The sequence below is a fragment of the Sporobolomyces salmoneus genome (assembly GCF_050403485.1).
Source record: "Sporobolomyces salmoneus JCM6883 DNA, S_salmoneus_JCM6883_v1_ctg29, whole genome shotgun sequence".
Lineage (NCBI taxonomy): Eukaryota > Fungi > Basidiomycota > Microbotryomycetes > Sporidiobolales > Sporidiobolaceae > Sporobolomyces > Sporobolomyces salmoneus.
This window is the reverse complement of record NW_027481134.1, coordinates 196,363-221,819: the sequence shown is the minus strand read 5'-3', so window position 1 is coordinate 221,819 and position 25,457 is coordinate 196,363. Positions and strand designations below refer to the sequence as shown.

At 51.0% G+C, this 25,457-nt stretch overlaps 8 protein-coding genes across 8 annotated transcripts; 4 read left to right on the top strand and 4 right to left on the bottom strand.

Moving 5' to 3' along the window:
* Positions 1 to 825: 825 nt before the first annotated feature.
* Positions 826 to 4,237, top strand: JCM6883_006190 (uncharacterized protein; the record flags this gene model as incomplete). The annotated part of the gene is made up of 7 exons (XM_076632731.1): positions 826 to 1,387; positions 1,469 to 2,385; positions 3,178 to 3,288; positions 3,447 to 3,508; positions 3,588 to 3,606; positions 3,673 to 3,909; positions 3,983 to 4,237. The coding sequence occupies 7 exons, from the start codon at positions 826 to 828 to the stop codon at positions 4,235 to 4,237; spliced, it is 2,163 nt and encodes a 720-aa protein (XP_076487358.1).
* A 398-nt stretch (positions 4,238 to 4,635) lies between these two features.
* JCM6883_006189 (uncharacterized protein) lies at positions 4,636 to 7,115 on the bottom strand (the record flags this gene model as incomplete). Its single annotated transcript, XM_076632730.1, has 2 exons — positions 4,636 to 6,598; positions 6,667 to 7,115. The coding sequence occupies 2 exons, from the start codon at positions 7,113 to 7,115 to the stop codon at positions 4,636 to 4,638; spliced, it is 2,412 nt and encodes an 803-aa protein (XP_076487357.1).
* A 1,309-nt stretch (positions 7,116 to 8,424) lies between these two features.
* On the bottom strand, positions 8,425 to 10,603 carry JCM6883_006188 (uncharacterized protein; the record flags this gene model as incomplete). Its single annotated transcript, XM_076632729.1, has 11 exons — positions 8,425 to 8,436; positions 8,514 to 9,036; positions 9,112 to 9,147; positions 9,211 to 9,391; positions 9,460 to 9,522; positions 9,587 to 9,978; positions 10,042 to 10,097; positions 10,154 to 10,202; positions 10,270 to 10,422; positions 10,491 to 10,523; positions 10,590 to 10,603. 11 exons carry the CDS (start codon positions 10,601 to 10,603, stop codon positions 8,425 to 8,427), a joined length of 1,512 nt encoding a protein of 503 aa, XP_076487356.1.
* A 932-nt stretch (positions 10,604 to 11,535) lies between these two features.
* JCM6883_006187 (RecQ family ATP-dependent DNA helicase) lies at positions 11,536 to 17,435 on the bottom strand (the record flags this gene model as incomplete). Its single annotated transcript, XM_076632728.1, has 15 exons — positions 11,536 to 11,719; positions 11,782 to 12,015; positions 12,089 to 12,132; positions 12,198 to 12,254; positions 12,318 to 12,818; positions 12,881 to 13,276; positions 13,345 to 13,426; positions 13,502 to 13,581; positions 13,659 to 13,996; positions 14,065 to 14,179; positions 14,261 to 15,746; positions 15,813 to 16,001; positions 16,061 to 16,206; positions 16,278 to 17,146; positions 17,246 to 17,435. 15 exons carry the CDS (start codon positions 17,433 to 17,435, stop codon positions 11,536 to 11,538), a joined length of 4,911 nt encoding a protein of 1,636 aa, XP_076487355.1.
* A 179-nt stretch (positions 17,436 to 17,614) lies between these two features.
* On the top strand, positions 17,615 to 18,959 carry JCM6883_006186 (uncharacterized protein; the record flags this gene model as incomplete). The annotated part of the gene is made up of 4 exons (XM_076632727.1): positions 17,615 to 17,779; positions 18,267 to 18,387; positions 18,493 to 18,542; positions 18,627 to 18,959. 4 exons carry the CDS (start codon positions 17,615 to 17,617, stop codon positions 18,957 to 18,959), a joined length of 669 nt encoding a protein of 222 aa, XP_076487354.1.
* Positions 18,960 to 19,537: 578 nt separating this feature from the next.
* JCM6883_006185 (uncharacterized protein) lies at positions 19,538 to 21,007 on the bottom strand (the record flags this gene model as incomplete). Its single annotated transcript, XM_076632726.1, has 9 exons — positions 19,538 to 19,715; positions 19,804 to 19,878; positions 19,978 to 20,222; positions 20,298 to 20,351; positions 20,423 to 20,516; positions 20,589 to 20,662; positions 20,722 to 20,787; positions 20,853 to 20,880; positions 20,964 to 21,007. The coding sequence occupies 9 exons, from the start codon at positions 21,005 to 21,007 to the stop codon at positions 19,538 to 19,540; spliced, it is 858 nt and encodes a 285-aa protein (XP_076487353.1).
* Positions 21,008 to 21,171: 164 nt separating this feature from the next.
* AOS1 (E1 ubiquitin-activating protein AOS1) lies at positions 21,172 to 22,588 on the top strand (the record flags this gene model as incomplete). The annotated part of the gene is made up of 6 exons (XM_076632725.1): positions 21,172 to 21,498; positions 21,569 to 21,718; positions 21,788 to 21,897; positions 21,965 to 22,140; positions 22,211 to 22,343; positions 22,417 to 22,588. The coding sequence occupies 6 exons, from the start codon at positions 21,172 to 21,174 to the stop codon at positions 22,586 to 22,588; spliced, it is 1,068 nt and encodes a 355-aa protein (XP_076487352.1).
* A 240-nt stretch (positions 22,589 to 22,828) lies between these two features.
* JCM6883_006183 (uncharacterized protein) lies at positions 22,829 to 25,228 on the top strand (the record flags this gene model as incomplete). Its single annotated transcript, XM_076632724.1, has 4 exons — positions 22,829 to 23,692; positions 23,779 to 24,267; positions 24,339 to 24,895; positions 24,964 to 25,228. The coding sequence occupies 4 exons, from the start codon at positions 22,829 to 22,831 to the stop codon at positions 25,226 to 25,228; spliced, it is 2,175 nt and encodes a 724-aa protein (XP_076487351.1).
* Between the last annotated feature and the right edge of the window lie 229 nt (positions 25,229 to 25,457).

Sequence of the window (25,457 nt, the reverse complement as noted above, 5' to 3'; positions counted from 1 at the left end):
GTGTCTCTTGATCTCATGCATCTCTCACAAGCTCGGAGTGGCTCGTCTCGATGCGACAAAGAAAGCTCAATTCGAACGTCCTCCGCACTGAGCCTGTCAGCTTACTCGGCCCCTAGCACGCCCTCGACCCTTCTGAACAGAGGCTCGTCTCGTTTGCGATTGCGCGATTCTGCGCACGAGGCTAGGTGCTCACAGCGACGAGTGACTCGAAGCTTGCGAAATGTGTTTCCTTCTTCCCGTTCCTCTCCCCGACCCGATCTCGACTCTCGCCTTCGCCCGTGTCCTGGAAGCCTATACTGAAGTCTCGACGGCCATCTTGGACCCGTCGAGCTGCCCTGGACTCAGTTGTCTCGTTCCTCCCTACATCGACTCTCTCGATCACCTCCGCCTCGAAACAAAGTGCTCTGCCATAGAACCTAGACGCACTCTATCCCCAGTAAATCTCTGATCAGTGATCAGCCAACCCCTTCGAATCAGCTTCTACGTCGGAGATCCTTTGATCATTTCAAGCCTCTCCCGCCATTTTACTTTCTTGATCGACTCGAACAAACCTGGCTGGGAGATGGAAGTACTAGGTGCTCTGGTAGGAGATTGAGGCTTGATCTTGTACCATACACTCGCTCTGCTCGATTGCTGCTCGTCGTCGTCGCCAACAACACAGCAAACACTCATCAAGTACACCGGGAGACACCAAGTTCTCTATCGCCTAGACGGTGACTTCGTCCTTTCCTGATCAGCCTGTGTCATCTTTCGTGAGTACCCCCTGCGCTCTCTGAGGCAGAAAGCAGTGGACTGAACCCTCGTAATTCGCAGTTTTCGATTCCCATGTATCGCTCAACACTCTTCCTATTACTCGCTTCAAGCTTCCTGGTCTCAGCCGCACCAACAACATCACCTCCATCCACAGAAGCCGAGATCCAGTTAGGGGAAAGTCAGGTTGGAATCGGAGAAGAGGCTGAAAGGCGATTATGGAGGAGGCAACTGGCGTCTTCAGTGAATGGGATCAACTGGACTATGGTTGGAGGATCGACATCGTCTGACAATGCGAGACCGACATCGAGTGATAGCGAAAGTTCGACGACGGAGGCTTCGTCAACTTCAACGGAAGAATCAACATCTTCCTCCTCGACCGAATCAAGCCCTTCTTCTTCCGTTCCCCTTACCTCCTCTTCAGTCTCGACAACATCAAGTCCCACGACTCGATCCTCCTCGACCTCCGACAGAAGCCGTTCATCTCTCGTTTCCTCCCATTCCTCTGCACTTTCCGCCGCTTCTCATCCGAGCTCGACCCCAAAGCTCAAGCAAGAAGCTCAATCATCCGGAGGCAACATTTTCACTCCTTCAAACAAATTGTTCGCAGTCGGAGTCATCGTAATCATCGCGATCAGTACGTCTTTTCCTTCCCTCCCCTTCCTCCTTCCAGGTCTCTCGAGAGAAACTGATTCCCTTCGTTTCGACGATGCTGCAGTCGTTCTCGCAATCTTTATTTTCATCTTTATCATTCAACGAATCCTCCATTCCTCCCGTTTTATCGATCCCCTCGATTACCCCGAAGGTCTACCACCCCAGTATTCTTCGACGGTGATTTCGAAACGCTATCGATCGGACTCGAACGATCCGGCTCAATTATCCCCGATTTCGAGTATGGAAAGCTATGATTCACTCGAAAAAGGAGGAATGGAATCTACCACTACGAGAAACGAATTCGCTTCCTTCAACGGAGGAGGAGCGACTGTTCAGAATCGTGGTTTCTTGAACCCACCTCCTTCAGCAGCTTTACCTCCTCTCCCTCGTCCCTCTCGAACTGCCACTCTCTCCCGAACCCCCGCACCCGCACCAGTGACTCCTGCTGGGAGAACTCCCACAATCCGAGCCGTTCCAACCCCGAAACCCTCCTCCTCCTCTTCTGCTACTCCTAGAACTCCTTTCTCGCACTCCCATCATCGAGCTCCTCCCCCTTCTGCTCGACCCCAAGAAGTTCCTACCTCATCCTTCTCCGCTCCCGCCTTTGATTCCCTCACTCAAACTCGACGGACTCCTCCTCAGATTACTCGACCTCGTCCCGCTGAAAAACCTCTCCCTCCCACTTCTTCTTCCTCTTCCTCTACTGCTGCTGCTGGTTCGAGGGATCGACCGTCCTACGTCTCGACATTACCGTTGGCACCTAATACTAATACGAAGCCTCCGTCCTCGCCGGGAGCAGCAGTAACGACAACGACGAGTCAGGGAGCTAGGAGAATGAGAACGACCAAGACGAGACACGAGTTTAGTCCGCCAAAGGGGAGGGAATCACCTTTGAGGGAAACGGCGTTCAAGAGGGAACAGACTACGAGGAGGGCAGTCAACGGCGAGGCATCGACGGGGCCTGGGGAGCGAAGGAGACCGGTGAGAGGGACGAGGTAACTTGGAGGATTCAGAAGTTTTGGTTTTTCTGTACACGAGGTGTTCAAGCTCTTGATGTTGTCAGTCTTTTGTTGTACTCTTTAGCTGTTTCTTTGTTGAATATCTCACGACTATCTTACCTTTTCAGTACTGTACTTCACCGACTCCTTGAGCTCGTCGGAGAATCTATTCTCGCATTGAATAGCGAAAAAGGCGTTGAAATAGCACCGCCTCCCCTCAAAGGGAGGTCTCGAAAAACTTGCTGCCTCGGGTGAGAGAACCTTCAAACTCGTTGAACTTCTGCCAACGTCTCCAACTCGCGACTTTCCGACTCTTCGACTCGTCAAGGAGCGGTGCGCAATAGACTAGAGGAGAAACAATGACTTATGAACCTGTGAGTACTGTATTCGGCTCTTGATTCATGCATCATTCAATCATCATCATCGATTCGACGGTGAGGGGGAATGTGCTGCGTTGCTTCTCTCTCTCTCGTTTGGCGAACGTTATAGACCGATGACTGACTATCTCGCTTGCTTCCTCCCCTTCTAACTGATCTCCCCCGCGACTTTCGAAACTTGATCCGATTCTTGTCGATCCCTCCCGTCCTCTCTGCCTACTGCATCTTTCCGCTCTTCTACCACCCCATTCACGACTCTCCTCCCATCCTCCGCCCTCGACTCACGTACGGAACAATCCGGATTATCCCCGCTCCTCTCTCTCTCTCTCTCTTCCCAACCTCCCTCCACCCCCTTCACGAACACGCCGACGATATGATGAACTGGGAGAGGAGTATAGCTAAGAAGAAAACTAGTGATAGTAGGGGACGGAGCATGTGGGAAAACTTCATTATTATCGGTTTTCTCTTTGGGAGAGTTTCCGAGTGAATACGAACCGACTATCTTTGAGGTTAGTCAGGTTCTCTCTTCTATGGAAGCCAGAGAGAGCTACGCCTCGGCAGAGGTGGGGAAAGGGAGAGGAGGAGAAAGGAAGAAGATAGAGACGGAGATTCCGAGCTGAAGGAAACTGATGATTCTGACTTGTTTGTCTTGGTATGGGTGATTTAGAATTACGTAGCGGAGATTAGATTGGATGGGAAACCGGTACAATTGGCTTTATGGGATACAGCGTGAGCTCACTTTCTCTCTCTCTCATTTCCCTCAAAAGTGAAAAACTGACATGTTTCTTTCGTTTCGATTTCGGTGCAGAGGTCAAGAAGAATACGAAGTACCTCCCTTCCCATTCCCTTCCCCCTCCTTTCTCCTCCACTGACTCTCCCATGTTTCGTTCTAGCGTCTCCGTCCTTTATCCTACTCGAAATCTCACGTGATCCTCATCGCCTTCTCTCTCGACACTCCCGATTCCCTCGAAAACGTCTCGGTGAAATGGATCGAAGAAGTACGAGAACTATGTGGTCCGAATATCCCGGTCTTGTTGGTTGGGTGTAAAAAAGATTTGAGGGATCAAGCGCAAACGGCTTCTTCTTCGAATGGGACAGGTCAAGGTCAAGGATTCGTCACGAGGGAACAGGTGCGTCTCTCTCACTCTCTCATCACGCACTTTAAGAGACACGACTGATGGAGAGTGCGAAAGAGGTTTGCAGGGAGAATTCATGGCGCAACGAATCGGAGCTCGAACCTACAAAGAATGTTCAGCGCTCCTGAATGACGGAGTCGACGATTTGTTCGAAGCGGCGACGAGGGCCGCAATGTTGGTGAGAGGTACGGACGCAGATCATGGTCATTCGAATAGTCTGGGAGGAGGAGTTGGAGGAGGAGGCGAAAAGGGAGAGAGGAGAAAGAGTGAGATGGGTCGCGATCGTCAAGGTGGATGTTGCTCGGCTTGCGTGGTGTGCTAAGCCAAAAGGAAGGAGGTCGTTGTTACCTCATCGGAATTTCTCCCTCAAGGTGTCTCTCATTAGATTTTTCTCTTTCTCTTTCTGTCAGCTCGATCACCCATACTTAGTCTTTCCCTTCACGATGCATCTCCTCTCTCCCTTTTGTGTATGTCTTTACCTCGATGTGTTCTTCTCTGTGTCTTGTCTAACGATCTCTTCTTCCATAACGAACTCTCTTCTCCCTTGTAACGATTTGCGCGAAAAAATGCCTAAGTGTTTACAACCTGAACACGAGACCGACTGAAATACGGAGGGCACAACCTGACAACCACGAAAAGACACAGAGACACAAAAAGCTTGCGATTGAAACAGAAAACAACGAGATCAAAATCGAGACTACCGAGAATTTAACGTCTTTCTTACTCCCTCTCGTCCACTCCAGCGACGACTCCACCTCTCGTCCGTCCATCCGAGTAACCGATAGATTCACCGAGAGAAGAGGAAGAAGCGGAATAACCCCGATCTCGTTTATCCTCGTGAGGCGTCGGTAAATTTCCGGCCATCCTTTCGTCCTCCTTCTCCCTTCTCGAGTCGTTGTGACCTCCTCCAGGCTGATTCGTCGACGATGACTTCAGCAATAACCGTTCCAGATGATCGAGTCTCTCCATCAACGTCCGATTTTGTCTTTGTCGTTCCTCCTCCTCTTCTCTCCGCGGTTGTTCCGTAATCCCCAATCCGACTCCTCCCGCTCTCTCGTCTCTCTCATCTCTTCTCGACGAAGCCATCACGATCCCTTCCAATCTCTCTACTCTCCCCTCCCATCTCCTCTCGATCTCCCCCATGAGTCTCTTCCCCCATTCCTCCCTAGCTCTCTCCATTTTCCGATCGACCAACTGCTCCAACACGACCTCACTTTGTTGTAACGTTGCGAGCAAGGATTGGGAACGAGAGATTTGGTGCGAGAGGGTAGAAGTGAGGATTTGGGAATCTTGCAACGAGTCGAAAAAGGTCGAGAAGAGGGAGAGGAAGGCAGATTTCGAGGCGGATTGTTGTGAATGCGAGTGCGACTGCGACTGCGGTGGTGGAGGAGGAGAGGGGATCGGAGCAGATTGAAGGGGGGGTTGAGAATGAGAATGAGGATGAGAGGGATAAGGATGGGAGGATGAGGAAGAAGAGTTTGGACCACCGGTCCGCAAGTGCATGAGATTGAGAGGAGGTAAGCGTGTTCCGGAGCCTTGTTGATTACGATCGTACGAGGTCGATTGATGTAGCGGATAAGAGTGGTGCGGTGTCGTGGGCGAGAGATTCGGGGGATTAGAATGCGAAGGAGCGTTCAGGTTCGCAGAGTGATGTTGTGGACGATCCCTTGGCTGATGAGCGGATGTGAGATGGGACGAAGGAGGTTGATGAGAGTGTCCGCGGGGATGCGAAGCGGAAGGAATCGAGAATGAAGAACGAGAATTCGAATGATTCGGAGCTTGAGGGTAAGTCGAAGACGACGACGAAGGATTTCCTCCTCCTCCTCCTGATGTGCTCGTACTCTGTCGCTGAGCATTAGGATTTGAGGTCGACGAAGCACCTCCTCCTCCCCCTTTCGCGTTCCTCGCAGCCCAAGTCGCCTCGACGGGACTACCAACCAACACGCTCGGGATCCCCGGCGGCGCGCTTCTCATTGCCTCCTCATAGCTTCTCGCCGACGTGACCGCGACAACCGAGTTCGACGGAGGCGGGAACGAATTCGTCGAAACTGCCGGAGGTCGATGTCCTCTCCTTTTCGCCAATCCCGTCTCGGCGCCACGTTCTTCACCCTCTCGTTCACGCTCAGGGTTTCTCGGACGTTGATCGTTGTTCGGTTTGAGTTTTCCGAGAGCGGCTTGAACAGATCCAACAGGAGGTTGATTCGAGTTTTGACCACCTCCCGAAGCGATTCGCCGCTTTTCAATTTCGCGTTGTTGTTGTTCTCGCAAGTATCGACTGTGCTCGAATACTGCTTGATGTTCCTTCGATTGAGCGTCGGAAGGGGGTCCAATCAAGGAAGCGATTGAAGTTGCCGCGGTCGTTGGGGGTGTCGAGGATGAATTCGAAGTCGTCGAGATCGGGGAAGGAGAGGCGGAACCAGAAGATGATAAGATATCGGTTGCGGTCGCGGCGAGAGAGTCGAGCGGACCATGGGAAGTTCGAGCTCGTTTCGAAGAAGAAGAATTCGGAGGAGATCGTTCGGACGATTGAGGGTGACGAGGATCCGGAGCGGCTGTTCTCGGTGAAGGAGAGTTTCGAAGCGGAGGAGAAGGCATAGAGTTACTTGGGTTGCGAGAAGGTTGTGACGGTCGAGGATGAGGATTCGCGGGAAACGAAAATGAAGCTCGAATCCCGTTATTTCTACTGTAACACCCACCAGACTTCGGTCAATAATGTGTCATCTCGTTTGAAACATATGGGTTGAGACCTACTCGTTCGAACCTCTACGATCTGACGATTCTTGACTACTTCGTCTCGAAGTATCGCTCGTTCTTTCCCTCGTCTCTCCCTCTACCTCGTCAATAGCTCTTCGCTTTTTCCCATTCGGGACGTTCCTTGAGTCGATCTCTTCCTCGTGTACCCTTGACAAGCCTCGTTCTCCCGTCCCTCCAAAGTCATTGCGACTAATCGAGCTCGATTTCTTGTGAGGGTCCGGGATCTCGAACACTGAAGGATAGGCACCTCCACCTCCTGCTCCCGTCGCAGAGTATCTCCTCGATTGTGGATCGTCGACGGACTGAGGTGTGGAGTACTGAGAAGAAGAGGAATTAGAGTTGGAGTGCGAGATCGAAGAAAAAGGTGGAAGGTTTTTCGTCGACTGTTTCGCAGCGGCGGGGTTGTAGGGTGGACTCGGTTGAGCCGCGAATGAAGTAGAAGTCATCGTCACAGGGAAAGAGCAGCAAGGCGGTGGGGCGACGTCGAAGAGGAGGGAGAGAGAGGAGAGGGAGGGAAAAGGGAGGAGAGGAGGACCGGGAGTTCGGCGGCTATAGGGAGCTGAATGAACGCAAGCGAGGGATCGTAAGTCTGGCGCCTTGAAAGTAGGAGGAACCGACTCTCTCTCCCTGTCTTGAGAGATTGAAAAGAGGGTTGAGGATCGACAAGGGAGAGCGAGAACAAAGGTCGTGTGCACGTACCCTCTCTTTGCTTGATTCGGTTGGCTTTGTTTTCGAGGTCGTGGCGCGAAGGAGGAGGTTCGAGCGGAAGTGCGGACAATGAAGAACAAAGAGAATCGATTCTTCTCGGACAAGTGAGACTTCTTGATAGAAGGGCGGCGGCGGCAAAGAGCTTCGAATCCGAAAGGCGGGAGTCGATTCGGAAGTCGTCCTTGAGCTACGAGGCGTCGAGGATAGTCGTTGAAGAGAGTCGTTGTGGAGAGAGTAAAGCTGTTCCTTTTGGTGGACTCACTCCGCCGAGTGACGAGGAAGAGCCGCCGTTTCAGTTTCAAACAAAGAGGGCGCAAAAACCGGGAGGGAGACGGTCCCCCTCATCCGAAGGGTTCGAGAATCTTCCCAACAACTTCCCTTGCAAATTCGCAAGGGTCTCACTTTCCTTTCGATCTCACTTTGTTGCATTTCTTTCACACAGTGCTGCAAAGCCAAAAGTCGAGACTGCGCGCATTACAGGGAAAGATTGTTGGTGTTGTCGAATGTCTCGAAACTGCGACACTCGAAAACCTTCCCACAAACGGAAAGGAAGGGAAAGAAGTGTCAGCCTCTCGCTTGTTCTTTTTGGGTTGTCGTAGAAGAGGAAGCTGCGTTTTCGTTCGATCAAGGATCACTCTGATCGAAGGTAGATCGGGCCAGAGGCTCACAGAAGAGGTTGCGACGCGAAAAGTGGTCTGTGTTTTGTGCGATGTGACTTTCCCGTTTCTCGGATTCGGTTGACCGTGAGCGTCTGTAGACAGGAGTGGCAACCTGACACAGCATCAGCGTCGAACCACTATCCTGAGGGGACTCTCAGAACTGACCTTGCAACTTGATTCATGCGCTTCGATGTCTCGGAACAGAACTTGGTCTCGTCAAGGTTACGCTCGCAAACCTCCTGTCAGTCTGCCTGCGCTGATGTTTTCTCATGAAGCGTCTTTTGCGAGGCTGAGAAGAATCCTGTATGTACTGCGTGCGAATCGAAACCTTGCCAACAAGTCTTTGCACGTCACTTGAGCTATAGGTTTACAGTACTTCGAAGCCAAATCAGGCCCCACCCTGAGAAGCGCACGCAAAGACGTAGACACAGTCAGCGAGACTTTGAAACAAAAAGCGAAAGAAAAACGAAAACTCACGAGCCCAAACTCGGTTCGAACTTCTCGGATCAACGGTCTGATGACTCGCTCCCAGCTTTCCCTGATGTGTCTTTCCTGTGTTTCTCGACTCCCAACCGCGAATCGAATGCAGACTTTGCCTTCGACGCAAGTCTCAGTCAGCATGATATCGTTTCTCTCGTTCACCTTCTTCATGAACGCCGAGTTGAGTCTGTTCTCGAGCACGACGTCGCCTGATGGATGGATGATACGAAAGACGACGAGTGAGAAATTCCTCGGGGTGAAAAGCTCGATTCTGCCTTGTTCCTCCTTAACGAACCGGTCAACGAGTTTTGCGAGATCGATCAATTTGCGAAGATGAGCTTGGAATCCCGCAACGCCAAACGAGCGAAGAGTGTACCAGACTTTGAGAGAATGGAATCGACGTCCGAGGAAGAGAGACCAGTTACGGTAGTCGACGACCAGGGATGACTGGGATTGCGGAGTTCGAAGGTAGTGAGGCGTTACGTCGAGTGCCGAAGAGAGAAGAGTATAGTCGCGGATCCTGCAGAGTGAACGTGGCTCAACGTAAGTGGTCAGCGCCGAGAACGGAAGAGAGAGCTCGACGAGAAAGGATCACCAAAGACAGGAAGCTTGAAACGTAACGAGACCGCTCCTATTCGCTTCCGTAACCCGTTAGCTTCTCCAGACAGGACAGAGACTCAGTGAGCCAACTCACTTGTGAAGATTCGTGCAGAAACTGTGCACCTCTCCCCCGGCTATTCCCGTCGTCCCGTTCGCATCTTTCGCTTTGGCATTGATCGCTTCGAGAAAGCACTCCCTTCGACATTCCTCGAGAGCGAGGTATACTCCAGCCCACGCTGCGTCGATGTGAAGGAACAGCGAAGGATGGTGTGCAGCTGATGGCCATTGATCAACGGTCATTTCGGAGGGTCTCGCGAAGATCTCATAAAAGAGAGTCACTCACTGACGGAGGTGATCTCTGCGAGGTTGTCCACAGCTCCAGTTGACGTTGTGCCGATAGTTGCGACTGCTCGAAATCAAACAGTTTGAGGTCAAAATCGAGCTGAGGAAACGAAACGGGCTCAACTTACGAAGGATGAAAGGTTTCCTTCCCCGATTCTCCAGCTCCGTGAGAGCAGCTTCGAGATTATCTCCTCTCAGAGCCCAATTATCCTCTGCGCGAGTCGGGATCGCAACAAATCCCACACCGAGAATCCGAGCAGTTTTCGCTCCAAGTGAGTGAGTTTGGGTAGTCCCCAGTATGACGAGTTTCGATGTGTCGGTTGAAGGCTCGAGTTGGAGGAATCGTTGCCTCGCGGCGATCGAGACGGTCAGTGCTGCTTCTGAGGCGTTTCCCATTATAATCCCTCCTCCCGTTTTCGATTCGTTCCACCAACTCTGATCGAGACCGAGAAGTTTAGCGACCCAATCCATGACGACTGTTTCCAGCTCGGTACATGACGGAGAGCATAGCCAGTTGAACCTACGACACTCGCTCGTCAGCTCCACTACGCTTTCGACGAGGAGAAGAAGACGAAAAAAATACCCTGGATTGGAAACCGCTCCGAGATGGATATCGGCCAAGATTGATTCGTAGGTCGTCTGCGCGAAAGAGAGAATCAGTGATAGTCAGGACGGGGAGAAGGGAAGGGACGAACATTCGCGGGAAAGTAAGCATAAAAGTTTGGATGTTGCCAATGAGTGATTCTGTTCGATTTGCTGAACCTCATGAGAACAGTCTGTAGCCGGGTAAGAGGGAAGGGTACAAACTGACCCCGGCATGATCACTCGATCGAAATCTTGAGCGATTTTCTCCCACGGCTCCCCTTCTTTCGGAGCTTGACGCTCGATCATGCTCGCAATTCGACCTGGCGAGACTTTTGGTACGACATCGTGTTGTTCAATACTGTCGAAGTAGTCGCAGACCCTGGAATGAACGATCGGTTGGATTCCGTGCAGTCAACGGGTGTAGAGCTGACAAAGAATCCGACGAACCGATCAACGGCAGCATACCCTGCTTGACGAAACCTGCTCGACAACACTTTCGATCAGCCAGAAATGTGGAAGAGGAGAAGGGCAAACCGGGCAGCTTACTGTTCCCGATCCATGGTTCAAGAAGCGCAAAACTCAGATTCTTCGAGAGAAAAGACACAGAGGGAGAGTTCACCAGAGCAAGCAGTAAGCCTTCGTTGATGCGCATCTCCCCAGCGACTGGGCACGTGGTACAGAGTGGAGGATCAATAGAGAACCTCGAGGATAAAGTGAATGTCGAGGCTGAATGTTGAGCGAGCATTCAAGCGGAGCCGATTTCCTTTCCTCTAACAAGTTACAGCTCAGCACGTTCGTGACTTTGCAGTGACACAGCGCCGCTTCTCTTCCGTCACAGACCCCCCAACATGAAGGAAGAGATTGCTTCTTGATCCAGCGATTTTCCCGAGCTCTGGCAAGCCAATTCCTGCCCCTAGAGACGCCCGACATGCTTGAGAGTTCGACTGAGTGCAAGGTCGGTCAGAGAGGCGTGTGAGAGGAGCAGTGTCGATCTTTAGATGAAAGGGAGGAAGGAGCGCGCAGAGTCGAGGGGAGCGGTGGAGCGTTTTGAGAAAGGCGTGTGCGTCGATCATGAGGCGAAGTGCCCACGGTAGGTTGAATAGAAAGGCGTGAGCTTGGTGAAAGTTGGGAAGAGAAAGCCAAACTTTCGAAGATGGAGCGCAACTAAGTTAACTCGCTCGATGCTCAATTCGTGTGTATTTGAGCTCGAGCCGATCAGGCAGCCTACGAGATAGACCGATGGCGAGAGAGAAACCGAGTAAAGGTAAATTCCCTTGCGAAACGAGACTCGGAGGAAGTAAAAAGTGAAAAGAAGAGCATCGAAGAACCTGCAAAGTAACGAGCTGTGTAGAGACAGGGAGAGAAAGACGAAGTGAAGAACGAGGTACAGTAGAAAAAGCGAAATGATACGAGAAACAACAAAAGAGAAAGAGTAACGAGAGAGAGAGAGAGAAAGATGAGAATCCTGTTTTGTTTTTGGTTTGCAACCTCTTTAACGTTTCTTCGGAAGAGGCATTGCCATGACTCCTCCTCCTCCACTTTTATTACCTTGAGCTTTGTAACGGAATTGATCGAGTTGAGTTTGTTTAGGTGCAGCAGGGTTCGGTTTTGAAGCGGTTGATCTCGAGGCGGGAGCTTTGCGAGGGGCGGCTTTCGAAGGAGCTACAGCCGAGCGACTGTTCAGAAGATCCCACGAGTCAGTCCAGAGTCACGAAGAACTCAAGTGGGAAGAACTCACGCTTCGGCAGCTTTCGCAGCGTTATTAGCGGCAGAAGTTCGACGACCGGCGGTAGACGAAGGTGCTCTCGAGCGGGAGGCGACTGGAGCTGGAGGAGGGGGAGGAGGTGGAGCGACAGTCGACTTTGCTGCAGCATTCGAGGTTGAATTGTTCGAAGTAGGCATCGAGGCGCAAAGAGCTTGTCCTCCGTGATCACTCCACCATCCGACGTCGGTAGGGTTCAGTTCTTTGATACTGTTCGAGAGAGAGAAAAGCTGTGTGTAAGTCTCAGAAGGAAAAGGAATGCGAGAATGTGAAGTGAACGAACCCGAGGAATTCGGTGACGGAACGAGGACAGTGTTTCGCGATGAGCTACTCGACGAGATGATCGTCAGCTTCAACTTTGAAGAGAACGACGAGAAAGAGGTCGAGCTCACCTGCAAAGCGGAATCAGAGACGACCTCCGAGGGATCGACTCCTTTCTCTTCGGCAGTCTACGACAGCGAGCGCGAGCGTCAGTTGGGGATCGATATGACGACCAAGAAGTGTGAACTCACGACATCTCGAAGGTGGAAGAGTTGAGCGAGGAGACCGTCGGAAGCGTTGTTCTTCGAGGCTGGAGGAGCAACTTTCCCTCCCGCTCCCGATGCTTCAGCAGACTTCGTCCTGATCACTCGTCTTCCCCAATCGTCCCAATCCCCATCCGGATCTTCCTCGTAGATCCCCGTGACCTCATCGTAAAGTTCATCGACGTATTCTCCCTCGTACACTTCGTGATCGTAAGATTCGTTGACCGATTTCGTAACTTTCGCTTTCCCCTTCTTTCCCTTCTCTTTCCCGACGAAACCCATTTGGAGAGGGATTCGACCGTTGAGGAATTGTCGAGAACGAGGACCGAGGACGATGTACGCATTCGTGAATCCGAGACCGTTGCGTTCGTAACGTTCTCCGAGAATTTGTTCAGAGAAGAGGAGTTGGAATAGTCGTTCACAATCTCCTCGATCGATGTTTGCTCCAGCTCCAGCGTCGGCAAGTTGATCGTGACCATTCGAGACGATCTAGAAAAAAGAAACGATGTCAGTCGAAACCTTTTGACGAAGAAGATGAGAGATTCTCTCACCTTTGCGATCTTGCTACCTCTGAAGACGTCAATCGCGTAAAGCATCGTGACTCCTTTATCCCTCTCGATCGCACTAACCAACCTGACCGCGGCGGAAGCGAGTTCTCCAACATCCATCATGACGACGTCTTTCGGAGACATGCAATTGTCGCAAGTCTTGTGACACTGTTCTTTCGGGAACTGTTCGCCGAAATAACCCAACACTTGACTCCTTCGACAATCCGTCTTGTTCATGCAGAATTGAACGACTCGACGCAAATTCGCTCGGTTGTGTTCTTTTTGTTCGTAGGTACCGTCTCCTTCGTCGATGAGTCGCATCAAGAGTTTCGTATCGGCGTAGTTGTAGTAGAGAACGCAAACAGAGTTCATTCCGTCTCGACCGGCTCGACCAGTTTCCTGTGATTCGTCCTCGCAAGTACAGTCAGTACTTTGCATCGTCCAACTCAGTTCGAGGACGAACTCACCTGATAGTAGGCTTCGAGAGATTGAGAGAGTGAATGATGGATAACGAATCGAACGTCCGCTTTATCGATTCCCATTCCGAACCTACGACAATCACATCGAGCGGGAGATCAGTAACGTCTCCAAGACTCGAAGTCGAGCTCTCAAGAGGTGACTCACGCGATGGTAGCACAAATAACGTGAACTTTTCCAGCTTGCCAATTCTCCTGAACTCGAATCCGATCGTTCTTGTCCATACCCTGTACAATCAGCCCTCTACATGTCAGCACCGAGACAGTCTAGCAAACATGATGGTCAGAGAGAGGGTAGGACGTACAGCATGATAATGTTGAGCCGGAATTTTGAAATCCCCTCTCAATTTCGCCGCCGTATCCTCACACTGTTTCTTACTCGAACAATAAATGATTCCACATTCCCCTCGATGATTCGTTTTGATGAATTCCGCGATATCTTGAATCAAACCCTTCGTCTTGTCCTTGACGTAGTAACGAAGGTTCGCTCGATTGAAAGATTGACTCAACACGACCGGGTTCTCCATCGCGAGGTTCGTCATGACGTCGGTTTTCACTCGAGAATTCGCCGTGGCGGTGAGCGCGATCAAGGGAATTCGAGGGAAATCTCGTTTGAGCGATCCCATTTGTTTGTAATCCGGACCTAATTCGCAACGGAATGAAGGTGAGCTCGACGACGAGGAGGGAGACCGACAGAGAGAAACTACCTACGGAAATCGTGACCCCATGAAGAGATGCAATGAGCTTCATCGAGAACGAAACGAGCGAGTTGACCTCTACGATGCAAATCTGCGAGAATCGATCTGAATTGACCGCTGTTGACGATCTGAGAAACTCACAACGAAAGATCTCGTCAGTCATCTCACAACCGGTCATCGAAGGAGAGAGACAGCGAGAAGAAACTCACTTGTTCAGGAGTAACGTAAGCCAAACAAGTTTGAGGAGGATCCGCTTTCAAACATTCCATCGCGAATTTCTTATCCGCCGCCGGCATCGTCGAATTCAAGAACACGACGGGGATATCCTTCTCGATCAAGCTCTTCGTCTGATCCGAAATGAGCGACAAGAGAGGGGAAACGACGATCGTGACTCCTTTCGTCGTTCCACTCGAAACGACCGCGGGTAATTGGAAACACAACGATTTGCCTCCTCCCGTAGGTAAGAGGACGAAAACGTCTCGACCGGAAAGGGTGGCGTTGATCGCGGCTTCTTGATTCGCTCGGAATTTCGTCAATCCGAATCGTTGTCGAAGTGCTTTGTTAACGTCCGAAGTCCACGGGTAGTTCTTGGGAGGTGGGGCGGCGGCGGTAGAAGGTGGGGGAGCGAGTGCTTTCGAGGTAGAAGCGGAAGTCGACGAGGTGATAATGACATCGGAAGCAGATGAAACGGTTCGATTCGAAGGACCAACTGCTCCTACTCCAGCCGTGGGTACTCGACGGTGATCTTGTAATTGAGCGAGAGGTTGATGAGCTGGGTTCGATTGTTGTTGTTGTCTCTGAGGTGGAGGATCTTCGAGAGTGATCGAAAACGCTTCGTTTCTCGAAGCTTGATTCGTTCGACGTTGAGGTACAACCGGCGGTACTTCGTCCTCCTCCTCCTGATCGTCGACGTCATCTTCGTCTTCTCCCCAGACCATGTCGTTCGTGAGAGCCTGAATTTCAGGAGTGACTTCAACTCTTCCACTTTTCGAACCCGTCGAACCTGCCGACGCCGAAGGTTCCACTCGAGGCGGTTGAGCAGCTGCTGCTGCAGGAGGTCGACGTTGTTGTTGCTGTTGGGGTTGAATCGCAGTTCCAGCAGCTCGAAAACCAGATTTGACCGTACTCGACGAGTTGGCGTTCGGAGGAGGACGTTTCGAACGAGGAGAAGGAAGGGGGTCTCGTTCGGACGAAGAAGAGTCGAGTGTGATTTGTTCCGAAGTGTGAGAAGGAGTCGCGACGTTCTTCTTCTGCCTCATCGTTGTCGTCGTCGTCGTCGAAGCCGAGACAGGACGAGTCGCAGGAGTTCCAGTTCCATTTTGTCGTAATTTCCTCGCTGCGATCGTCGCACTGTTCTGCGATTCCGTTCCACTCGTAACCGACGAAGCTTTCTTCGATCGAGGTTGTTGTTGATGTTGAGCAGCAGGTGGAGGTTGAATCATCGATCGGACGCTTCCTCCTCCTCCTCCTCCCCTTGATCCTCCTCCATTGGCGATCGAGGGAGAAGCGACCGATCCGAGATGAGTAGAAGAACGAGAGCCGGGAACGGCAGAGGGTGATCCGTGAACGGAAGGAAGCGGACCGGAAGCGAGAGTAGCGATTCGAGGAATTCCAGGTCGAGAGACGGGACGAGATTGCTTCGGTTGAGTAGCGACAGCGGCTTCGAGTTTCGGAATACGGGTTGCGAGGTAAGATCTAGATCATGGAATGTCTCGGTAAGAATGGGAAGACACGAAGGAGAGAGGAAAAATGAAAACTCGCAAAGTGTGCTCGATCAACCCTCGATCGTTCCCATTCGAACTCAGACTACCCTCAGGAGCTTGAAGTACCTCATACAACTCTTCGAAACATCCAGCTTGTTTCTCTTTACACAATTGAAATTCGGTAGGAGCGATTCCGAGAGCTTCCAATCTTCCTCGAGCTTCGTCGTATCGTTCGTTTACGTGAGACCTGCAACGAGCGTGTGAGCCTCTAGACGACAGGGGATGAGAGAAAAGGGGGAAGCTCACTGAGTGTGACGAAGTTCATTCTCATCGAGACCGTCTTTCGACCTTCCACCTCCATTTTCAGCAATTTCGACGAAAGCTCGCAAGAGCGCGATCCTTCGATTCGTCAACGCGAGTAGATCACCTTCGACTTGGGCGATTTCCTGTTGCTACAAATCGTAGTCTTGGTTCAGCGCCAAACAACGGGAGAAGAGAGAAAGTGAAGAAGACAAAAACTCACCAATTCGACATCTTGATCTCCAATCCCATTTCTCGTTCCCATTCTCTCGACCTCTTCTTCCACACCACCAGCATCATTCATCGTCGTATCTCCACTACCTCCTTCTCCTTTGTCCTCGAGCACCAATCTTTCCAACAATTCACCTTCCCCATTCTCACTTTTGGGAATCTCGATCCCTTCCATCTCTTGTTGTTCCTCCTCCTTGACGATTACCGCAGCCGGATCATTCTCCTTATCTCCATCTGCATCTCCCTCAGTGAACCCCGAATCGTTCGTTCCGCCGGAAACTCGTACTTTCTTCTTCTTTCTCCCTCCACCACCTTTCTCCTTCTCTTGCCTCCTTTGTTGCTGTTGATTCGGGGAAGGGAAGTTATCCTCCTCTTCGTCCTCTTCCTCGTCACCCGGTGAGGCTGCTCGTTGGTGTTCAGTATCGGATTCTAATTCATCAATTTCCTCCTCCTCCTCTTCTTCTTCTTGAATCGCTTTCCCTTTCCCTTTACCCTTCATGCTACTACTCTTCGCGTTACCCATACTCGGAGAAGGTCGTTTCATTGGAACCATAGTCGTACTCGTACTAGGGATCCCTTTCGGCGTTGAAATCGAAGTCGAAGTCGAAGTCGATTTCTTGTTGAAGAAATTCGAAGCGACAAATCCTCCTTCCTCCTCCTCCTTCACAACGAGGGATAAATCAGGTTTCACGTCCCTTTGAGTCTGAGTCGAAGAGGAGGGAGTTAGGGTCGTAGAAGAACGAGAATGAGAATGGTTGGGTTGATGATTCGTAGTTGAAGAAAGAGGGGAACGTCGACCACCAGTCATAGTCACGGGATTGAAGAGTTTTACTCGTGGATCTAGTTTCGATGTGGCAGAAACTAATCAATCATACGTTCGGAGAGTTCAGCGGGGTCGGGAAACTCAAGCCATTCTCGAGAGAGAGAAGAGAGAAGAGAGAAGAGAAGAGGGAGACTCACCTGATCCTCCAAGTTTGATTGATTCTCCCATAACACTTCCAGGTACACCTTCTACTCCTACTCTCTTTCCGGTAGTCGAAGAGGAAGAGGTCGAGTTGGAAGGTTGTTGTTGATTTAAACCTACTTGTGGCGGTTTCGAGCCGTTCGGACGCGTAGTTGAAGTACTACCAGCTGGTCTGAGCCCTACCATCTCTCCTCCACTGCTTCCTCGTCGATAGTAGTGAGTGGTGAAAGAGAGAGTGGAAGTCAAGAGCGCGTCCTCTAAACATTTCCGATTGTTAGGGATTTCAAATAATCAACCTTACTAAACTCCTATTCCCTCCCCTCTCTCTCGTTCCACTCACTCAAATCCAACTACCATTCCCGAGGATGTTCACACCACTCTCCATCCTCGCCCTCTCCTCCTCGCTCCTAATCGCCTCGCTATTCCCTTCCCGGAATCTCCTCGTTTCCGCCCAGCAAGACTTCACTTCGAACTCGACTGGGTTCGCGGGGACTTGGTCGACTGGATCTGGAGCGGTCGTTACGGGACCTGTAAGCAGCCGTCTCTTTCAACTTGGCTGGGAGAAGAGAGAGAGACGCGTGGGAAAAGGGTTTGTGTTGCATGAAAGGGTTCGATCTCTGTCTGTCAACAAAAGGACGACTGGACGAGGACGTAGTACGGAGATGGACAGGAAGATCATATAGACACACATGGATAGGATAGAGCTAGAGAGGAGGGAGGGGAGCATCGGGAGGTTTACGATGATGAGTTTCGCCCAGCCCTTGTTGGGAACACTCTCTCTCGTCGATTCTCTCATCGATTGCTCTAAGGACAAAGGCGGGGATTAGTCGGGAAGCTACACAGGCTCATTACGAGGCGGAATAGCGCGGGAATCAAGGGGACGAGGGAACAATGAAACCGAAATTTCTCACTCGTTCGACTCGGTCAAAGGATGATCGATTCGTTCTCGAGGACTATACTCAAACCTTCAGCCTGTGGCGACGACGAGAAACTGACCTGTTTCGATCTCGTTTGTAGAGCTTCGCGGATCCGATGAACAACGATCGACCATTCTTTTATCCTGAAAACACTGGAATCTCGTTCTCTTTTACCGATGATGGATACTTTGAGGAAGCCCAATATCGATTCGAGGCAAATGGTGAGCTTCTCCTTTACCCTCTTCCCCAACTTGTCGAAGCGACAAAGAGGAACCTTGCGCATCTTCGAATCTTGAAAAACTGACTCCACTGTTCGCTTCGGATAGCTTCTCACCCTCAATGCTCGACCGCTGTCGTAATCTGGCAACACGGAAAGGTGAGTCTTTCCGCTACCCTGGTGCAGACCGTCGCCAGAGAACGAAGCAACTGACAAAAAGGTTTTCTTTTTCATCGAAAACAGTATTACTTCCACAACAACGGATCCCTAACTCTCGACCCCTCTGCCTTCGCCTCCGACGGTCGTATCCAAGTCCAAGACCCTTGTGCGCCCACAACCGAAGTCCTAACATACTACTCGCAATTCGAATTGTATCAAGGGTGGAGCATCTCGATCGACGCGCATCACGCCGCGTACATGTTGCAGTTGTATAGATTCGATGGGAGTTTGTTCCCGAGGTTGTATTTGACCGTGAGACCTCCTACGATGTTACCCACTACGAGTTTGGAGGCCGTTTTGTACGTACTTCCCGAGTTCCTTTCCCTCTCTATTCTCCCGCAAGAGGAAGAGCGCTAATCGCGCCGTTAACGTACAGCAACGGATCTGTACCAGCTCGCTAAAACTTCTTCTCTTCACGTGTTCACCACTCTCTCAAGCATTCATTCCACTCATCTCCTCCTTCATCGATCAATTCATAGACACTTTTTCTTCCCCTTCTTTCTCTCGCTTTTCATCTCACTGACGACCCTTTTATTAATTCCTGTTGCACTTATCCGTCTTTCCATCATAGCTGAATCGTGTCGTTCTTGACCTTTTCCAATTTCCCATTTTTTTGTGATTTCTTTGCATTCTTTCAGCCCATTTGTTTCGAGCCTCTTTCGCGTTGATTCAGTGTTGTAACAGAAACCATCCATACAGCTTTCTAACTAGTCGTCGTCGTTGTCTGCTTCTGAATCGCAAAGATGAGAGAATGCTCGATTGTTCGGGCTTCACTTCTTGCAATTCGTCAACTTGTTCGCCCATTCTCGAGCGACGACGATGCCGCTAGGTGTCGTCAGCGGTGCGCACAGGACCACGGCGGTTGCTTCCCGTTTCTCTCGACTCTTCTCACATCGCCGTTCGACACATTTCGATTGAATTGTTTTGATTCACTCTCATCTCCCCCTCCCCTCCCCTGGACCCGCCCCCTCCCTCTCCCTCCTCTCGTTCCGCTCAACCCTCCTCCTCTCCCCCTCTCTAACAATCTCGTCCCTCTCGAATTCCCTCCTCAATCGAGTTTGTTCAGCTTGTCGAATCTCCTCTAACCTTTCGGGTGAATCGAGGAGTTTCACCCTGAATTCGTCCTTCATCGAATCAGCTTTCTTCCGCGACGGAGATAGAGGAGGGAAGAGATGGGAAGATGGGAAGAAGAGCGACGTACAGGAACAAGGGACATTCTAACCAATTCCTCCCTCCCGAAGATTTTTCCCTCTTCCAAATTTCAGTCCAAAAGTACCTATACACCTCACCACTCAACTCCCATCAGCTCCCATCACTCTTCGAGCACTCCTCTCCCTAGCCAGAAAGAAAGGAAAGAGAAAGAAAAGAGACGAACCACCAATGACCCGTCGCGATCCCTAAAAGATCACTCACGACGACTCCCAGACCCCATCCGCCTGTACCTCCTCCTCCACCTCCTCCGGCACCTCCTCCCCCAGTTCCGGACAAGGAGGATCCACCACCTGAAAGGATCCAGGAGAAGAGACAGAGTGCGTAGGGGAGGTAAGGCGCTGTAATCGTGATGAGTCCGAAGAGCGATAGACGGATTGATGGGTTGAGACGGGACCAGAGATAAACCAACTGGAAGTTCACAGGCGGAGGAGAGAGTTAGTGCGGGAAGGAGAAGGAGGGAAGAGAGAAAGGTAGAGGACGTACGGTGAATGAGAGAGGGGAGGATAGGAACGGTGAAGGACTCAAAGGACTCAGGACCTACCCCGGGGAGGATGGGTCAGTACATTAGGGGAAGAAGAGATGGGAGAAGGGGAGAGAGGAGGACGTACGAGTAGGAAAGTACAAGAAACGATCAATAACCAACAATATTCAGCTCGTTTACCGTGGAAAGTTGATTCTTCCAACATTTTCGAATACCTCATACTGTGAACTCGCTCCTGGTGTATCAGTCTGGCTGTCTTGAGATAGAGAGAGAGAGAAGGAGGGAGAGCTCACATGAAGAAAACGTGGAAAAAGAAATCGAGCGATAATGGACCCCAATACAAGAAACAAGTTACCAATCTCCACAGCTACAGACAATCCTCATCGTCAGCTCGAGTCCAGAGTGAGGGAAAAGGGAAGCGCTTGCTTGTAGGTTATGGAAACAAGAACGATAAGTGAAATACAATTGAAGCGGTGTAACTAGGTTACATTGCTACACTCCCGTACACAAGCTCGTGAGCTTTCTCGGCGACAGTTGGACTAGGGGAGTGCACGTACTACTGCAGCAGAAGTTGCGACTGCACCTCTACGAGAGCAGCGAAGAAGTGGAGCCGACTCGAAGGTTCAGTGAAAGGAGAAACTAGCGAGAGTGAGAGCACGAGGACTCACATTAGGTACGCTTTCGTTATTGGTGGGATATCTGCTAGATCCATCTTTCGTTAGGCGTTTTGATTGAGAGTGAATGGGAAGAGAGAGATGGAAATGATGATGAGGATTTCGTTTCTCTCTCTCTCCTGCACCAGCACCTGAGATCGAGATCGACTTCACCGGACTACTCGACTCGGCGCCAACTCTCACGGATAGCGCGCCTCAAGTCATGTCTCCCGCTCCCGTTTCAAACTCTTCTCTCGACGCGATCCCTCCTCCATCTCACTCTCAGCCCACCGCCTCCGCCTCGGGAATCACAGAAGATGAAGCAGCCTTATACGATCGCCAACTCCGTCTCTGGGGGGTCGAAGCCCAAAACCGTATGAGAGCGTCCCACATTCTCCTCTGTGGTTCGTTCAGAGGGATCTCGACAGAAGTAGCGAAGAACATTGTGCTTGCGGGAGTTGGGAGAGTTGGATTGTTGGATTGTGGGAAGGTTGAATGGAAAGATTTAGGGAGTGGGTATTGGGAGAGAGAGGAGGATGTTGGTCAATTCGTGCGACGCTTCTTCGTTCTCGTGTCGAAGAGAGACACGCTATTGACACGGGTTGAGGAGTGACGCACAGAGAGTGGAAGTTGTGGCACCGAGATTGCAGCTACTGAATCCGAGGGTACAGATCACGACTCATACGGAAGAGAAAGAATTATTGTCGGATGAAAACTTTTTGAATGGGTTCGATTTGATCGTTCTTACGGATCGTGACGCGAAGACTATCGTATGTCTCTCCACGTCCTCAGTCACTCTACCTTGGAGATGAAGAGCTAATCGCGTCGGAGGTGTACAGTCGAAAATGAATGAATTGTGTCGGAAATTGGGGAAGAAGTTCTTCGCTGCTGCGAGCGTTGGGATTCATGGATGGATATTCGCAGATCTCTTACAACACGATTTCGTTATGTACGTCTCTCTCTGCCTTCTTCCCTCTTTCCCAAAATTGTACTCATCACGTTCTCACCTTTTGCAGCGACGAACAAAAGTCCTCAGCACGCGGAGAAGCACCGAAAGTAGTACCTCTCAAACTATCTCGTTCTTACTGTCCCTTCGAACAAGCGGTTCAGAAGCACGATTTCGCTGCGAAAGGTCAAAAGAAATTGAGGAAGAAAACTATGAAGAAACGAGAAGTACTCTGGGCTGTTCTTTGTAAGCGTTCCACTCTCTGTCAGTCATGCACTGAGAGAAGGGAAGCTTATTTGTCTTGATTGCGACGCAGCTACTTTGAGTCTCGAATTGGAACAATCCGGAGAAGGATCACGAATTACGGTTGAAACTCTACGACAAAAAGCAGATCAATACCTCCCTTCGATCGGGGTACCGTCTACCGACTTGACCGATCCTATCATCTCGTTCGTCCTTTCTCCCATCTCCCATCTCCTCCTTCTGTTTCTTCCTCACTGACTCTCTGTGATGATGAAATAGTCGATTCCTCTCCCTAACAGGGCACGAGTTCGCCCCTTCCTGTGCCGTAGTGGGAGGAATCCTCGGTCAGGACGTATTGAATACGGTAGGAGGGAAAGAGGAACCCGTGAGGAATTTCATGGTGTTTGATGGAGATTTGGGCGAAGGCGGAGTTTGGGCCCTTGGTTGTTGAAGACAAAATTAGGCTGAGCTTTTTGCAATTGAGGTCTGTCTCGTCTTCTCCCTCATCGAAGATGAAGAAGTGCTCGTCTCACTCGTTCGTACCGATAGCAATACTTCTCTGGTCCATGCTCACGACGCGATCATTGTCCGAAAAAACAAACGAAACCTAGATCTCCGAAATTTTCATGCGCGCGTTTCTTCTTCTCTCTTCTCATCACACTCCGTCTCGCGGGGCAATCACACCCACACCATGACTCTGGACGAGACGCAGCTCGACCAGAAACTTGACGACTCGAATTCGGTCCCATCTCAACCTGCTCCCTCTCTAACCGTTCCCTCTCGATCGCCTTCGCTCTCTTCCTCCGAACCTTCCCTCCCTCCCACTCCTGACCCTCTCACAGCTTCTCCCTCAATCTCAGATCAGTTCCAAAAACACTATTTCCCCAATCCTGCGATCCCCCTCGAGCGTTGGCCCGAAATCCTCGACCCTGGAAGCTCCCGTCCTCTCTTCAAGACTGATCAGACTGCTCAAAATCCCGGTCACAACTACGACATTTACCTCAAGAATATTCGAAATGTGATCTACATCAGCGACTTCAACGTTCGGCATGAGAAACTCGTCGAGGACTTCGTCAAGTTGAACTGCAACCACCTCGACGACACCTCCTCCTTCTCCCAAGAACTCTTCGATGACTCGCGAACAAGATTAGACAAGCCTCTAACCGTTCGATCCGCCTATTCTGAAGCGACGTTAACGAAGAAAGCGGGCGAAATGGTCGACTTTGTGGGAAGAAGACTCTTACCTGTTCTCGATGGAGCTGTCGGACGGAGCGGGACGAGGCGCTTGGACTGGGTCCCCGACAAACCGACATCGAATCGCGTACCAAGACCCGATATCGTATTAGAGGAGATTAGCACTGAGGGAAGCAAGGCTATTGCGGTGTTTGAGATGAAAGGGTTTGGATCATTTCTGTTGAAGGAAGGACTCAGTGTGAAGCTTCAGGCTGCACTCAACGGGTCGGGAAGAAGCGGTTTGCAGGGAATCTTCACTGGGGAAGAAATCCTCTCGGGACGAGGACAATGGACTGAAGATATCGCTAGTTTCCTACTCAAGGTCGGTCCACTCTGTTCACTCGCTCCGCATTGGTACGTCGGTCCGCGTTGGGGCACGAAGCTAACGTTCCGTTTCTTTGGCTGCAGCTTGTTGTCGGAGCGATGCACAGCGGCTGCTATTACTTCATCTTCTATACCGCCGGATCCTGGCAGCTCGGAAAAATTGTACCAGTGAACGGGCCGAACGTCTCGACCACCGCAAGCGCAAAGAACGATGCGTCGCGAACCGACCAAGCCGCTTACGGAACCTGCCCCCCTTTTCTCTGCGACGTTTTGATCGGCCCTCTCGAGCTTTCCGAGCAACACCCCTCGTTCAAAGGGAGAATGTGGGACAACAACGAGCCATCGACGACATTTCTCAACGCTCTTGCGAATCACGAAGAACTCGGCATCTTGAAAAACAAGACCAAATTGATTCCGATCCTTCTCGGTCTCTGCTATCCGGAAGTTTATGAAGGAGTCAACGAAGCTTATAGTGACATACTCGCAAAAGCTGAGACCGATCTCAAAGCCCATCAAGCAATTCGGGCGGAGGAACGAGAGGGGGAACATTCTTTGACGTCTGAAACCCCTGAGGTGAGTCTTGATCTCGACTCTCCTGCGCTCTGAAACGAGAACATTGAGTCTGCTTGCCGACTCGCCATTAGATCGTCTTCGAGTTCGAGGACGATGGAAAACCCGCAACCTTTTTCAAGAGACGGAGCGTTTCTCGACAAGTCGTCGACGATTGCGCAGTCCCGACTGGTCAAACTCAACCTCAACCAGACTCACCTCCGCGACCGCACAAAAACAACATCAGCGTGTCCTCTCCTCTGCGACCGAATGATGCGACTCCCCCTCCTCCAGAATTGGACAACTCTCGCTTCAAACTTCCTCCAGTAGTCGCTCTCGGCAGGAAGATTGGCGACGGACTCACTTCGGAGGTTTACCGAGCCATCGACTACCCTCTCGTCGTCAAATTTGCCGTACCTCACACTGGATGGGATGAGATGTACGATAGAGTCATTCCGAACGGACGCGAAGGAGCTTATGTCGAAGCCTCTCTTCTCTCGAACCATCTTTCTTCGCCAATCCTTCGACCGTTCATTGTTCAACTACTGTACTTCTCCAAGAACGAAGCGAGAAGGTGGGACAATATTGTTACTGTGATGGAAGATGGTGGAGACTGTCTCGAGGGCTTTGAATCGCTCGAAGCGAAGGAAAAGTCAGTTCCTCTCTCGATCTCTTCGACCTCGTGCATCTTTGCTGATTTCATCCTTGTCACGCTAACAGGAGACATCTAGCGATCGGACTCCACCTCATTCATTGTTTTGGAGTGCATCATCGCGATGTCAAACCGTCGAATGTTGTCCGTACCTCAGGCTCTCTTCCCAAGTTCATCGACTTTGCCAACGCTGCAAGTCAACACCGTTGCCCCGGATCGATGTGCAAGGAACTCCAGGAATTCATGGACGAGTTGGAGATTGATTCGGTTGACGAAAGGCGGGAGATTCGCAAAGCTGCCTCGAAAATATTCTCGCGTTCAACCTCCCACTAGCTCCCTCGCCTTTGATACCCTCTTCGCTTCTTTCCTTCTCAGCTTGTTCTCACTTCAGTCACGCTTCGTTGCGAATCTTTCGATTTTCTTTTTTCGTTTCATTTTCGTAAAGTTCCATAGCTCTTCTCTCGCATCGTACCTACTATTTCTTCAAGCTTCCTCCCGCTTACAGCAGCGCACGAGAGAGTACAACAAGTCTCCGAAACTCAACCGAAACTTTGATCTCTTC